The sequence below is a fragment of the Bos taurus genome, chromosome 10 (genome assembly GCF_002263795.3).
Source record: "Bos taurus isolate L1 Dominette 01449 registration number 42190680 breed Hereford chromosome 10, ARS-UCD2.0, whole genome shotgun sequence".
NCBI classification, from domain to species: Eukaryota; Metazoa; Chordata; class Mammalia; order Artiodactyla; family Bovidae; genus Bos; species Bos taurus.
Window position 1 is genome coordinate 46387551 of NC_037337.1, and position 12486 is coordinate 46400036.

The 12486-nt window shown below is 43.7% G+C and overlaps 1 protein-coding gene across 21 annotated transcripts in view; it reads left to right on the forward strand.

The window, feature by feature from the left end:
* Positions 1–10496, forward strand: part of HERC1 (HECT and RLD domain containing E3 ubiquitin protein ligase family member 1) — a 231896-nt gene extending 221400 nt beyond the window's left edge. For all 21 annotated transcript variants that reach the window (XM_059890543.1, XM_059890540.1, XM_059890541.1 and 18 more), the window contains 7 exons: positions 882–1051; positions 1309–1474; positions 2294–2370; positions 3214–3466; positions 4168–4320; positions 6689–6994; positions 9856–10496. In XM_059890543.1, coding sequence (XP_059746526.1) covers positions 882–1051; positions 1309–1474; positions 2294–2370; positions 3214–3466; positions 4168–4320; positions 6689–6994; positions 9856–10041 — 1311 coding nt within the window. In that variant the 3' untranslated portion in view covers positions 10042–10496. The remainder of the gene's footprint in view (positions 1–881; positions 1052–1308; positions 1475–2293; positions 2371–3213; positions 3467–4167; positions 4321–6688; positions 6995–9855) is intronic.
* The last annotated feature ends 1990 nt before the right edge of the window (positions 10497–12486 follow it).

Sequence of the window (12486 nt, forward strand, 5' to 3'; positions counted from 1 at the left end):
TAAGGATGATCCAGATATAGGTTATCATGCTGTTGGACACAAAATGGTCTTCCTTCAGTGTTTTGGTTTGTCAAAAGTTCAAAGAAGTATGAATGACTAAACATGTGTTTTCTACAAACTGTAGTATATGATTTTAAAACTTAAGCACACAAAAGTGTTAATACCTCCGTCAAAGGGGTTGTATAAGTGAGTGTGAGAAACTCTGGAGCCTTCCTGCTGTCCTTACAAATGAACATACCCTGTGGAGGGGTAGTGGGGAGATAAAGTAAATTTGGCTGATTTGATTGTCTTTATAGAACAGTCTAGTAATTTAGAAAGAAAGAAAGCTGGCTATGTTTGTTTGTTTAATGTGTAGGCATGCCTGCCAAAATGTGTATTAGTTTGTAAAACTGTTAGTCAAAAATCCTTTTGGTAACCCAGTTATGAGTGTATGAGAGACATGAGAAATCATTGTTGGAAATAGATAATCAACGTGGCAACTGAATACTGTGCAGCACTAACAGAATGTTAGCATCCTGTTTATAGTTAATGAGAGAAATGTTTATGGTATAAATTGAAGTGAGAAAAACAAAATTTATATAAATAGTACAATCTTGAAAATGTGGAAAGGAAGGCAACTGGAAGGAAGTGAATGAAAGTGTTAATGGGGCCATCTCCATATGGTAATATTAGGGAATGATTTTATTTATGTGCTTATGTGTATGTCTTTTTCTGTATTTTAAAAATAATAATCATACTTTATCAGAAAAATATTTTGAATAAATTGCCAATAAGGGCTAATACCCAGATTTATGCTTTTAAAGTGCATTTCTAAAAGTGACATGTTACTTCTTTTAAGCCTTAGATTGTACCATTTCTGCTAAGCTTACTTTCTGTTACAGAATAGTACGTCTCATTATAATGCTGGAACATGGGGCATTGTGCAGGGACAGCTTCGGCCTTTGTTAGCCCCAAGAGTCTACACCCTCCCAATGGTGCGCTCTATAGGAAAAACCATGGTTCAAGGCAAAAACTATGGACCTCAAATTACTGTAAAGAGGATATCAACCAGGTTAGCACGCTATATGTGTACATTTCATTAACGGGACTCACAACTGACTCATCTCTGTAACCTTAGCTTCCTCATTTGTAAAGTAGAATAGTAATAGTATTTTATGTCAGTACCCAGTGTAATTACAGTGAGCCTAGCACAGTGTTTGGCTGCTGTTAAGCTGGCCTGTTCCTTCACTGATGGGAGAATATCTTCAAGTGACATTGCTGGTGATTTGGGAGCATTATATTTTATTCTGTTTTCTCTTTCTTTTAAAGAGGACGGAAATGTAAGCCTATCTTTGTTCAAATAGCGAGACAAGTAGTTAAACTGAATGCCTCAGACCTCCGTCTGCCTTCCCGAGCTTGGAAGGTTAAGCTAGTTGGAGAAGGTGCTGATGACGCCGGAGGAGTGTTTGATGACACAATCACAGAGATGTGCCAGGTATATTCATGCAGTGTCCCCTGCTGAGTTGTCCACTCGGATGGTGGGTGTTTTACTATTTCCAGTGATGACTGTGGCATGTTTTTATAAATCTAAGCAATAATTCATTTGTGATGCTTACATAAAGCCATGCTATTAGTAATGTATATGTGAATTATTGCAAGGGTTTGTGAAATGCTTCGTGAAGATATGTTTCTGAGTTAGTGCCAGTGCTTGGCCATCTACCAATGACTTACCATCTGTTGTTCTGTATAACAGACAGAGGAAACAGCAATGACACATATGTACACTTCTGTAACAGACAAATCCAGGACCACTCATGTGCTCCCATTTATTTTGGTGCTTTTAGAACAAAGAACAGCCAGGGTCCAAGGAAATTAGAAAAACAAATCTTAAGAGTTTGAACAAGTCCATATTTTAAGATCTACAGTCACAGTTTTGCTTCCATATCAGCTCTGATCCTTCCAGCTTTGCCTCGTATCAGAATTTTTCTGATAAATCTGTATCTAAAATAACACTTGGTTATCATTTATTAAGTTTATTTGAATGTCACTATACCCTGCTCAGAGATACCCCAGCTCGGGCCCTGGATTGGCTTTTTCATCTTTATTCTGTGTACTGCAGGACATTTTTTCCATGGGGGAGTTCCTAAATTCATTTTAAGTTACAGCCACGAAAATAATTACAGAGACTGCTGTTTCTCATATAGTGTTATAAATTCCTCAATATTCTCTGTTCAACATGATCTTTAATGTTAATTGGTTCATTTTCTTGATACATTTAACTGCGTTTCTAAAGAAATTGTTCATTCTTCTACAGGAACTTGAAACTGGTATTGTGGACCTTCTTATACCCTCTCCCAATGCTACCGCAGAAGTGGGTTACAATAGGGACAGGTAAGGGCAGTCAGCAAGTGTTACTGAATGTCTGCAGTAACAGTGCACATTTACTATATGCTAGGCACTGTTCTAAGTGTTGTACATGGATTATCCCATTGAATCTTCATTATAGCTCTAAGGAGTAGGAACTGTTACTGTTCTCCTTTCACAGAGAGGAAACTGAGGCACTTACATCATGACTTGTTATTTATTATGAGACCAACTGAATTATAATATAGAGGAATAGAGGAAGTGCAGACTTGAAAATGAAACCAGACTTCTTTTGTATTTCTGAAGGCCCACGTGGCCTTCCCTCAATGAATTAAAATTCATTAAAACCTTTGAAATGCTATCCAGTCACAGCAATTTGTATTTGCAATCATGTATTGTTCCTGTGTTTGTCAAATTTTGAATTTTGGATCCTGCTTCGTGGACTTTTTTTTTTTTTTAACTTTACAATATTGTATTGGTTTTGCCATATATCAAAATGAATCTGCCACAGGTATACATGTAAAGGATAAATGATTTTAGGAAATAGGGCATCTTTGAGCAGGTAGCTTAAGGACTAATGAGCATTCACTCACCCTTTTTATGGTTCTTCAAAGTAATTCAAAATATGGTCCCTGTGCCATCTAGAACAATAGCAGTAGGCCATAGGTCACTATTGAACACCTGAAATGTGGTTAAAGGAGCTGAAGAACTGAATTTTAAATTTTATTTAATTAACTTAAATAGCTGCATGTGGCTAATGACTGCCATATTGGACAGCACAGGTCTAGACTAATGCTTTAGCTGTTTGATAACTTGTTTATAATAGAAATGAGGACAACTTTGTTTGAAGTATTTCCTTTAATTCTGCAGGTTCCTTTTTAATCCTTCTGCCTGCCTTGATGAACACTTAATGCAGTTTAAGTTCTTAGGAATCTTAATGGGGGTTGCCATTCGCACAAAGAAGCCTCTGGACCTCCACTTGGCCCCTCTGGTGTGGAAGCAGCTCTGCTGTGTTCCACTCACCCTGGAAGACCTGGAAGAGGTGGATCTGCTCTACGTGCAGACTCTCAACAGCATTCTTCACATTGAAGACAGTGGGATTACTGAGGAGAGTTTCCATGAGGTAAATCCTGGCTGGTCCATGTTTCTGCTGGTGTTGATGAGAATTTTCCTGTGTAAAACTCAGATATAGCCTTCTGCTTGCTGTCCAGCTGACCCATGCCGTATACCATTGCTACACTTAGCAGTTCAACCTAGAAGTTTAAATAGCTGCTAACAGAGTCAGCTCCAGGAGGCAGCTCCAGCACTCAGCTTCTGCTCCTTCCCCTTTAATCCATTCTCTCTGCTTGTTAGAGTGAAGGACAGAGAGAACCCTGGAGGCCTGGGATAGCCAGAGTTCATCAAACCTGGTTTGGAGACTGATTCAACTGCATTTTTAATGAAAACCAGATGAGTTAGCACTCCCTGCTCATCAAGTAGCCCAGCAGTCCCCGACCTTTTTGGTACCCACCAGGGACTGATTTCGTAGAAGACAATTTTTCCATGGATGGGGGTAGACAGGGGGTGATTTGGGGATGATTTAAGCACATTGCATTTATTATGCACTCTATTTCTATTATTATTACATCAGCTCTACCTCAGATCATCAGGCATTAGATCCTAAAAGTTGGGAACCCCTGAAGTAGCCTAATCAGCTATCTCATTTGCCTTGTCTTCATCCATAAGATTTCTGATGCTGTTGATGTTCTGCTGTATTTGTGTGTAACATACTTTTTGTGGTCATTTCTACTATGGAGTAAAAATTCTTCTTTCTTCTATTCATAGATGATTCCTCTTGATTCTTTTGTTGGCCAAAGCGCTGATGGCAAAATGGTTCCTATAATCCCTGGTGGAAATAGTATCCCACTCACGTTTTCTAATAGGAAAGAATATGTGGAGAGGGCCATTGAATATCGACTTCATGAAATGGACCGACAGGTGAGAGGTTCACATGAGAGATTTGAGAGGTTTGCTTTTTGGTGTATGAGTTCACGGTGTTGATTAATCTGTATCTATATTTCAGTCCCTATTCAGAGACTTTTCAGGCCATATCTCAGGGTCTGCTCTTTACTCAAAGCCTTAGGTGAGCCCTGAATTGGCCAGTGTTTGGCTTGGAGGCCAAGCCCTCGGCCAGGCCTTCAGAACCCACCTTCTTATTCTCACTCTTCCTCAGTCTTCTTTGTCTTCATGTCTTACTGCCCCCCAGCCCAGTGTCCTGCTCCAGCTCAGTCAGGGTCCGTGTGAATAAATTCCTGAAGGCTGGCCTTGTGATCCCATGAGGGCCTCTTTCCTCTAGGTCTGTAACTGTGCAGATCTTTTTTGTCACCTAGAAATTCCTCAAGCTATCACATACTTCTGAATTGTAGACTAAGAATTAGGCTGCAGAGTTTGGGTCTTCTTTCTTTAATTAGCGTGTGAGACATTGAATGAAGAGTGTATTTTTTATATCTAACTTATATATCCTTGTTCTGTGCTGATGTGTAGTAAGCATTTAGTAAATGATGGGAGTATGATAAGTGACCTTAGAAATGAATACTGTGTCCCAAAGCGGTGATTTTGGTTATATAGTCCTTTGTAGCCAATTCAGTAATACCTTATTTGCACAGATGTTGGGCTTTTCTCAAGAGTTGGATTCAGGGTCTGAGGCTGTGTAGTACTTTGAATTATATATATTCTATACTCTTCACTCCTGGTTCCTTCTTCGACTCTGGCTTTGGGCCAAGTCTAGTCAGAAAACTATACCCCTTAGCTTAGTAAGGGTGGATCCTGTCAGCAATGTTGTTTACACAGTCAGGGCTTAGGATTTGTCTCTAGTGCTTAAAGATGCTTATTCCTTATAGACTGAATAACTGACCATAAATTCCCTGGTCACTTCCAACATGCCAGATGTGGTAGCATCCCCCTACATGTGCAGTTTTCCCCATAGTTACTCGATGGGGAGATAGAAATTACTATCACCATTTCAGAAATGAATGCACGGAGTCCAGAGAAATGAAGTAATGTGCCCAAGGCAAAGCCACGATCACAAACCAGGTTTAACTATGGTATCCAGGCTCTTGTGCTGACCTTTCCTATAAAGGCCAGATTGACTTGTTCTCCAGCAGCTGTGCTCTGCTCTGCCCTGGCCTTTGTTCCTTTCTTGATAACAATGCCGCCTTCCTCTTTCACTTCCTCCTTGTCTCTTAGAACCCCGTGTTCTTCCTATAGCTGTCCCAGTTGTTCCCCATTCAAGCAGCCATCCATGTACCTCAGCTTGTTTTTTGGCACATTTTGGCTGGGGCATTCCCTTTTCTGTCAGCAGAGACTGTCTTTATTGCCCGTTCATTCCTTAGCCCTGGGCATGACAGCCTTACACAATCATAACTCCATGGCCTTCCTCAAGATGTGGCTTCTGAGGTTCTCTGGTTTGGCAGATGATTCTGAACTGACCAAGAGCAGAGGAGTTATTTATGAAACAAACCTTGAGCAGTGGTAGGTCTCTGTTTAGAGTATGCTCTATTGTATAACCTTGGAGTAGTTTCGCCAAACAGACTGTGTAGGCAGCCTCTGACCGCACCCCTTCGGCACTCCTCAACTGATCTGTTCTCTGCACTGTGCTAACAAAAGCTAACTACACAATCATTACAGACTCGTTTAAAATACCTATAATAATCATGTGAGCAGCAATTATTTGCCTTATTTTTTCAGATGAGAAAATTAAAAGAAGTGGTGGGGCTGGGATTCAGTACCCATCTCCTAATTAAATTCTCTATCCTTTTTACTGCCTTCCTATGAAAGGACTTCTCAGTTTTACTTTCTTCTTTGTACTTTTCTAACTTTTTTTTTTACAATTAGCACAAATGATTTTTACAAAAAGAATATAACTATTTTCAAAAGAAAATATAAATTACAAAGACAGTAGAAGCCCTAGACACATCCTCCAAAAGCTGCTTACCCTGGTGAGAAGATGAAGTATTCCACAGAGCAGTTTTAACAACCTGTGGCCATGTGTGGTTAGGAGTGTGAGTGGGTGGGGTTGGCATTAGAAGGGCCCCCATGGGCTAGAGTTTTGTGGGACTGGGAAGGTGGGCCCCTGAATTGACTTGACCTGGGACAAGAAAGAATGTATGAATCCCACAAGCAGGGAGAAACTCTAACAAAGGGTAAGAGGCAAGAAGGTTGGATCGTGTGCAGTCATACCAGTTCTGAGGGACAAGTAGAGGGCCTGGGAGCAGATGAGCAACATGAGGTGCCCGACCCGATTGGGTCCACCATGGGTGCCCAGTCTGCACACACATGTTGAATGAACAACCTCTCCTGGGAGCAGGTGGCTGCAGTCCGAGAAGGAATGTCCTGGATCGTCCCTGTGCCGCTGTTGTCCCTCCTCACAGCAAAGCAGCTGGAGCAGATGGTGTGTGGGATGCCTGAGATCTCCGTAGAAGTCTTGAAGAAAGTGGTACGGTACCGGGAGGTGGATGAGCAGCATCAGCTGGTGCAGTGGTTCTGGCACACACTGGAGGAGTTCTCCAACGAGGAGCGTGTGCTTTTCATGAGGTTTGTGTCTGGAAGATCTCGACTACCAGCTAACACTGCTGATATTTCTCAGAGATTTCAAATCATGAAGGTTGATAGGGTAAGTAAGATATTTTTTCTTTCTGCTAATGTCTGCCTTTGTTGCTTCCTTGTTGCTTGCATGTTGGGCTTCAAGTAGGCCTGCCAATTCAGGATTAATGCTTGGAATTTCCAGATTTTTTTTTCTTTTTAATCAAGCAGGAAAAACTTGTTTAGAAACATCTCGTAACTTCAATTTAAAAAAAATAGTCCTACATGGATGTAGAAAACACACCACAACCAACAACCTTCACTGAATCTTCCAGTATCTTCCTGAATGAAAGCCAAGCTTGGCAGAAGGGCCATCATTGTTACCTCTGCGTTGTATTTCCTGTGCCTTTTCATCATGTGACTTCTGCACTGGGACACGGTCTTGTTTATTTGTTTTCACCAAGATACTAACCATTAACTGGAGCACGTGCTCCAGGAAGAACATGACAACACGGGGAGCAGCAGTAACATGCTGTGCGGCTACGTGTGTGGTGTGCATCACGGAACAGGCAGTGCGGCTTCTCTGCAGCCTCATGAAAGGCCCCTGCTGTAGAGCACCAGCCCAGCTGCCGTTATGACAGATGGCTCAGGAATAAAACGGCTTAGAGCCTTAAATGCATGCTACTGCCAGAGTCATCTTTCTTTCTCAGGCACCCATCTGACCATGCCACTCTTCTTTTACACTGTTCAGGGCCCCCTTGTGTTGATTCCAGGACAAACGCTAACCACCTTAGCGGCCTTAGACACCTCCACAGTCTGGCCTCTGCCCTGCTTTCTGATATCACCTCTTGACACTTAACTATTTCTGGCCATTACGGCTGCTTGCCTTTCTCCTGATAGACCACACTGTTTTTTTGATTAGTTGTTTTTGTTGTTGTTGTTGGGGGGTGGGGGGGCAGTTATTGGCCACACCACATGGCTTGTGAGATGTCAGTTCTTCAACCAGGGATTGAATCTGGGCCATGACAGTGAAAGCCCGGGATCCTAACCACTAGGCCACCAGAGAACTTCCAAGACCACCCATGGACACTGTTTTTAAATGTCCATTCCTTTGTGTAGGCTTTTGCCTCTGCTTTAGAAAGTTCTTTTCCTATTCCTTTTCCATGTATACCTGTCAAGCACTTATTTATCCTTTAAGCCCAATACCAATGTCATCTCCTCCAAGAAGATGCTTTCCTATGCCTCCTAACTATTCCTTAGGGCAGACTTAGATCTCCTTATGTCCATCTCCTGGACACTTAGTATATCCCTCAAGCCCAACATTAAGTTAGAGGTGTCTGTGTCCCCTCTTTTCTCCTTCTCAACCCCCCAAAAGCTGGGCAGTCCTCTGAGCTGGGCCCATAGTGTTTATTCCAGAAACAGCAAGGAAAATAGGACCTCGTTACAAGGGCCTATCCCATCAGTTTCATCAAGTTTCAGTATCAGCCTTTCTGGTATTTTTCCAGTAACTACCCCTTGAAAGTTGCTGTAGTCAAAGCTGGCCCTCTCCTGCTGCCTCCTGAGGCTGCCTGCCTGGGCTCTACTCCTATGCTAGGCTTGCTGGAGAGGCCTCACACAGGAAAGGCTATGAAAAGAGCTTTCCCATGAATTTTCTACATGACTTGCCAGAAACTAAAAGCTGTGAATCTATTTTGTTGCTTCAGAGAGGAGGAAATGGTTTGCTTCTATTCAGTTCTGGAAAAGAGCCTTGCCTTATATCTGTTCTGGGCTACCCTGCCATCCCAGGAGTTACTCCACTAAACATCCCTGCCTGGAAAGTTTTATCCTCAGGAAACTGACCACTATTGGTCTTTCCTTTGTGACTTTTAAACCATTTTTCCAGTTTCCAGATCAGAGCCACCTGTTGACACTCCCCTTTAGTGTCTTTGTGGATTGTGGTTTTTCTGCATTTGTCATTGGCTCTGGCACAGCTGAGCTTCTGGGCCTTCCATCTCCCACTTCTTAGAAATGCACTCACCTGATCGAGTTCCAAAAAGGAGGGCTGGTTTCCAGGAGTTCAGTGAGAAAGAGAGGGCAGATTCTTTTTTTGAAACTTTTTTTAAATTATAAAAACAGTATATATCATTCTGTCATTATAGATAGTTTGGAAAACAGTTGTGTTTGCAGGGCAGAACAGTGTTTGCAGGGAGAGACAGGAACCCTGTCCCTCTAGTGGTATCCATTTTCACTTTTGTGTAATTCCTCAAGCATACACATTTTTGCATGACATGTTTGGAACTTTATATAAATTGTATTTATATTCACCTAATAATCTATCCCCAGCACTTTTCTGTCTTGCTACTAAGCATCATAATTATTGTTTTAAATAACTGTATCACCATCAGTTAAAGAGGTGGGCTGGGGTTTCATTAACTGCTCCTTCCTCATCGGAGCGGTGGTGGGATGGCAGGCAAAGGGTGCAGAAGGCTCACTAGGAGGACAGTGAGGGGAGGAGTGTGGTGACTCCCTCAGAGTTGTTCCTTCCATTTCACTGGCTCTGTTGGCGCATATCCATAGCAGCTTCAAGTTTGCACCCTCTGGTGAAAGGGAGTGAACTCTGTTGCTCTGTGGCAGGCACCATGTGAAGCATGTTCTCCCAAGTACCCCACCAGGCAGGGCTCATTCTCATGTCACACGGGAGGGCCTTCGAAGAATGAGGACAGGGAAGAAGCATCTTCACCAAAAGCTAGGTGGCCACAGGACACCAGAGCCTGTGCTCTCCCTACCACGGCCAAGCCTCTGCTTGCTCTCCAGGTGGCCATGCAGTCAGTCCTGTTCGTGGAGCACACCTGCAGGCAGGGAGAAATGCTCTCCTGCCTTGGGGGCGGTGGTTATGAGTAGCGCTGCTCCCCACCCGCCCCTGCCATGACCCCCTAATGCTGCAGTCACAGCTCTGGGTCTCTCTCTCCACAGCCTTACGACAGTCTGCCTACCTCACAGACCTGCTTCTTCCAGCTGAGACTGCCCCCCTACTCTAGCCAGCTGGTCATGGCTGAGCGCCTGCGCTACGCCATCAACAACTGCCGATCAATCGACATGGACAACTACATGCTCTCGCGAAACGTGGACAACGCTGAGGGCTCCGACACTGACTACTGACTACCGAGGGTGCCATCACCCCTTTCTTCTCGATAATGTTCACTTCCAGTTTAATGTTGATACACTTTTATGGTAACTACATAGATGTTTTAGGAACATAAACCGACGTTATAAACAGTGGCCACATTTAGTTACTCTAAAGATAACAAAGATTAGATGTTTTTATTTTTCTGTGATTGTACAAAAAAAAAGACAAAGTGCTCTCAGTCAGGTTTTTCCCTCCATACTTTTGGTCACTTTTGGTAAGTTTGCATGGAACCATTTTGGTGCATTTTTAGTTGGGAATGGTACATTTTTGTAAACCCGCCCAGTGAACATGGAATTGTACATTGTGTATAATTGTTCATTAGAAAGGACAGTTTTACATGAATATTCATATATTTATTTTGTTTTAATTTGAATTGCCTGTGCAGGGTTCCTTATGCAGAGAAATAAAGCTGATTCAGGAATCAGTGCATGGGCTGCTTTTGTTATTGGAGCTTTGATGAAGGGAGAGTAAGCTTTCAGGTTTCATTCTGACAGCTTTTTGATCCATCAGAAGCAGTCCTTCACACCGGACTTTGCTTGGAAATGACAGGGCACAGGCCCATGTGGGTATAGCAGCCCGAGGTGAAAGCTTCTATCCATTGGTTCTGTCATCCTCAGCCTCTCACTGGGTTCCCTCATCACAGGCCTTTGTGTCAGCCACTTGGCCTGTACTTTGCACCACCCTTCCGCCGCCTCCAGAGTTGGCTTAAAGTGTGACACACTCATAGGAGCCTTTCTTAAACAGCCCAGGATACCTGGTACAGGATACAGCTCTACTCAGTTCTGACACACACACACCCCCCGCCCCCGCCACCCCCCCCCCCTCACATACTGCCCTTTGAGGAACCAGTGGAAACAGTGATGGAATTAATGAGCAGGGCAGTTTACAGTACATGTCATCTACTCTGGAAGGTGGCCAGGTGGGCACTTACGTGAATGAGTGACCATGTGAATGTGTGAATTAACATGAGAACTGAGGAGTGGCTTTTATGTCCTTGAATGATGGTAGGGAGTTATTTGGGGGACTGGGGAAAAGATTACACCCTTGGTGCTTAAACGCAGCCCTTGAAGGCCCTGGGCTATATGCTCATTTGCTCAGGCATGTCAGAATGAGCATGTAGTTCTGGGAGAACGGGCCATCTGGAGAGCAGCTGTGAAGGCTCTGGGAGTGGGAACAGGGAGCAGGCACAGCCTTCAGGTGGCTTGTCTCTTTCATCCATTAGAAGTTCATGCCCCACTATACTTCCAGTGTACTTCATGAACAAGGTCAAGGTTGACAGCCTGCTCAAATGAGGTGCCAGACAGCGAGCTTTTCAAGTACTTGCTTTCCACAAAGTAGGTAAAATGCATGTGTTTGCAAAAAGAAATTGGAAGGAAAATGTGGTTTTGCTTGCCAAGATAATGTGGTGCATGGATATTTCCCAGTGAATATGCCTAATAATATTTAGAAGGATGACATTTTAGTTTTATGGAAAAGAGACTTCAGTTGGAATTGTGTCTCAGGAGGAGACCATAGCTTCCAGGGTCTGGGTCTTTAATACTTGACCTGAGAGCTCAGTCAGAAGCAGCAGTGAAGGTCTTTGTGCTTGCAGCACCCACTCAGTGAGTGGGAATGCACCGTCAGGGCCTCTAGGTCAACAACGAACTGCAGAGAAGAGAGGCCTCTGTGCTGCGGAGGTCCTGGACTGCACCACAGGGTTCTCTCCAGGCCCTCTGGGCTGGTTCCTGGTAACCAGTGGTTCTTCCCTCTTGCTGAGCTGGGCTGAGGGTGTGCAAGCTGAAGGCTATGTCTGTAGTCTCAGAGACTATTTTAAATCAAAATGAGGCCTTGAGCTTCATGAGGCTCTGGGCTGTGCTGCCACAGTTTGCTCTGGACTCATGGGGAAAGGGCACCCACAGCAGGCTGATGCTCATGGTTCCAGCTCCCACCTGTCAGGCCTAACGGATGGCTTCTCAGAAGCCCTAACTGTGTTAGGAAACTTAGAGAGACACCTTGGTTTTGTAACAGATACCATTTCTTTGCTGGAAACCTATCATTTTGCTTCATTCTACTTTTGGAAGCTGTAGGAGAGAGGAGAAGGCAGGAGTCCCTGATCTGAGGACCTGAAATTAGCCTAGTGCAACTATTCCGCGCCCCCCCCCCACCCCCACCACCCTCCCCCCCGGCTTGGTTCAGTTTTAACCCCCATAGAGGTTTAGGTCTTTTTCTTTCCTTGCTGGATTTAGTCAGTTAACAAATCCTTGCAGTTTTTGTCACCCTTAGATGGTCTCGAGAGCCTTTTACCCCCAACCTTTAAGATTTCCTCAGAGGCCCTTTCAAGATGCATCTTTGGTGTGGGCCTCCCAGCTTTGTGGCCTTTGCCCAGCACTGTCAGCCAGATGAAACCTACATCTGCTGAGCTCGGGTTTAGCAAAAAC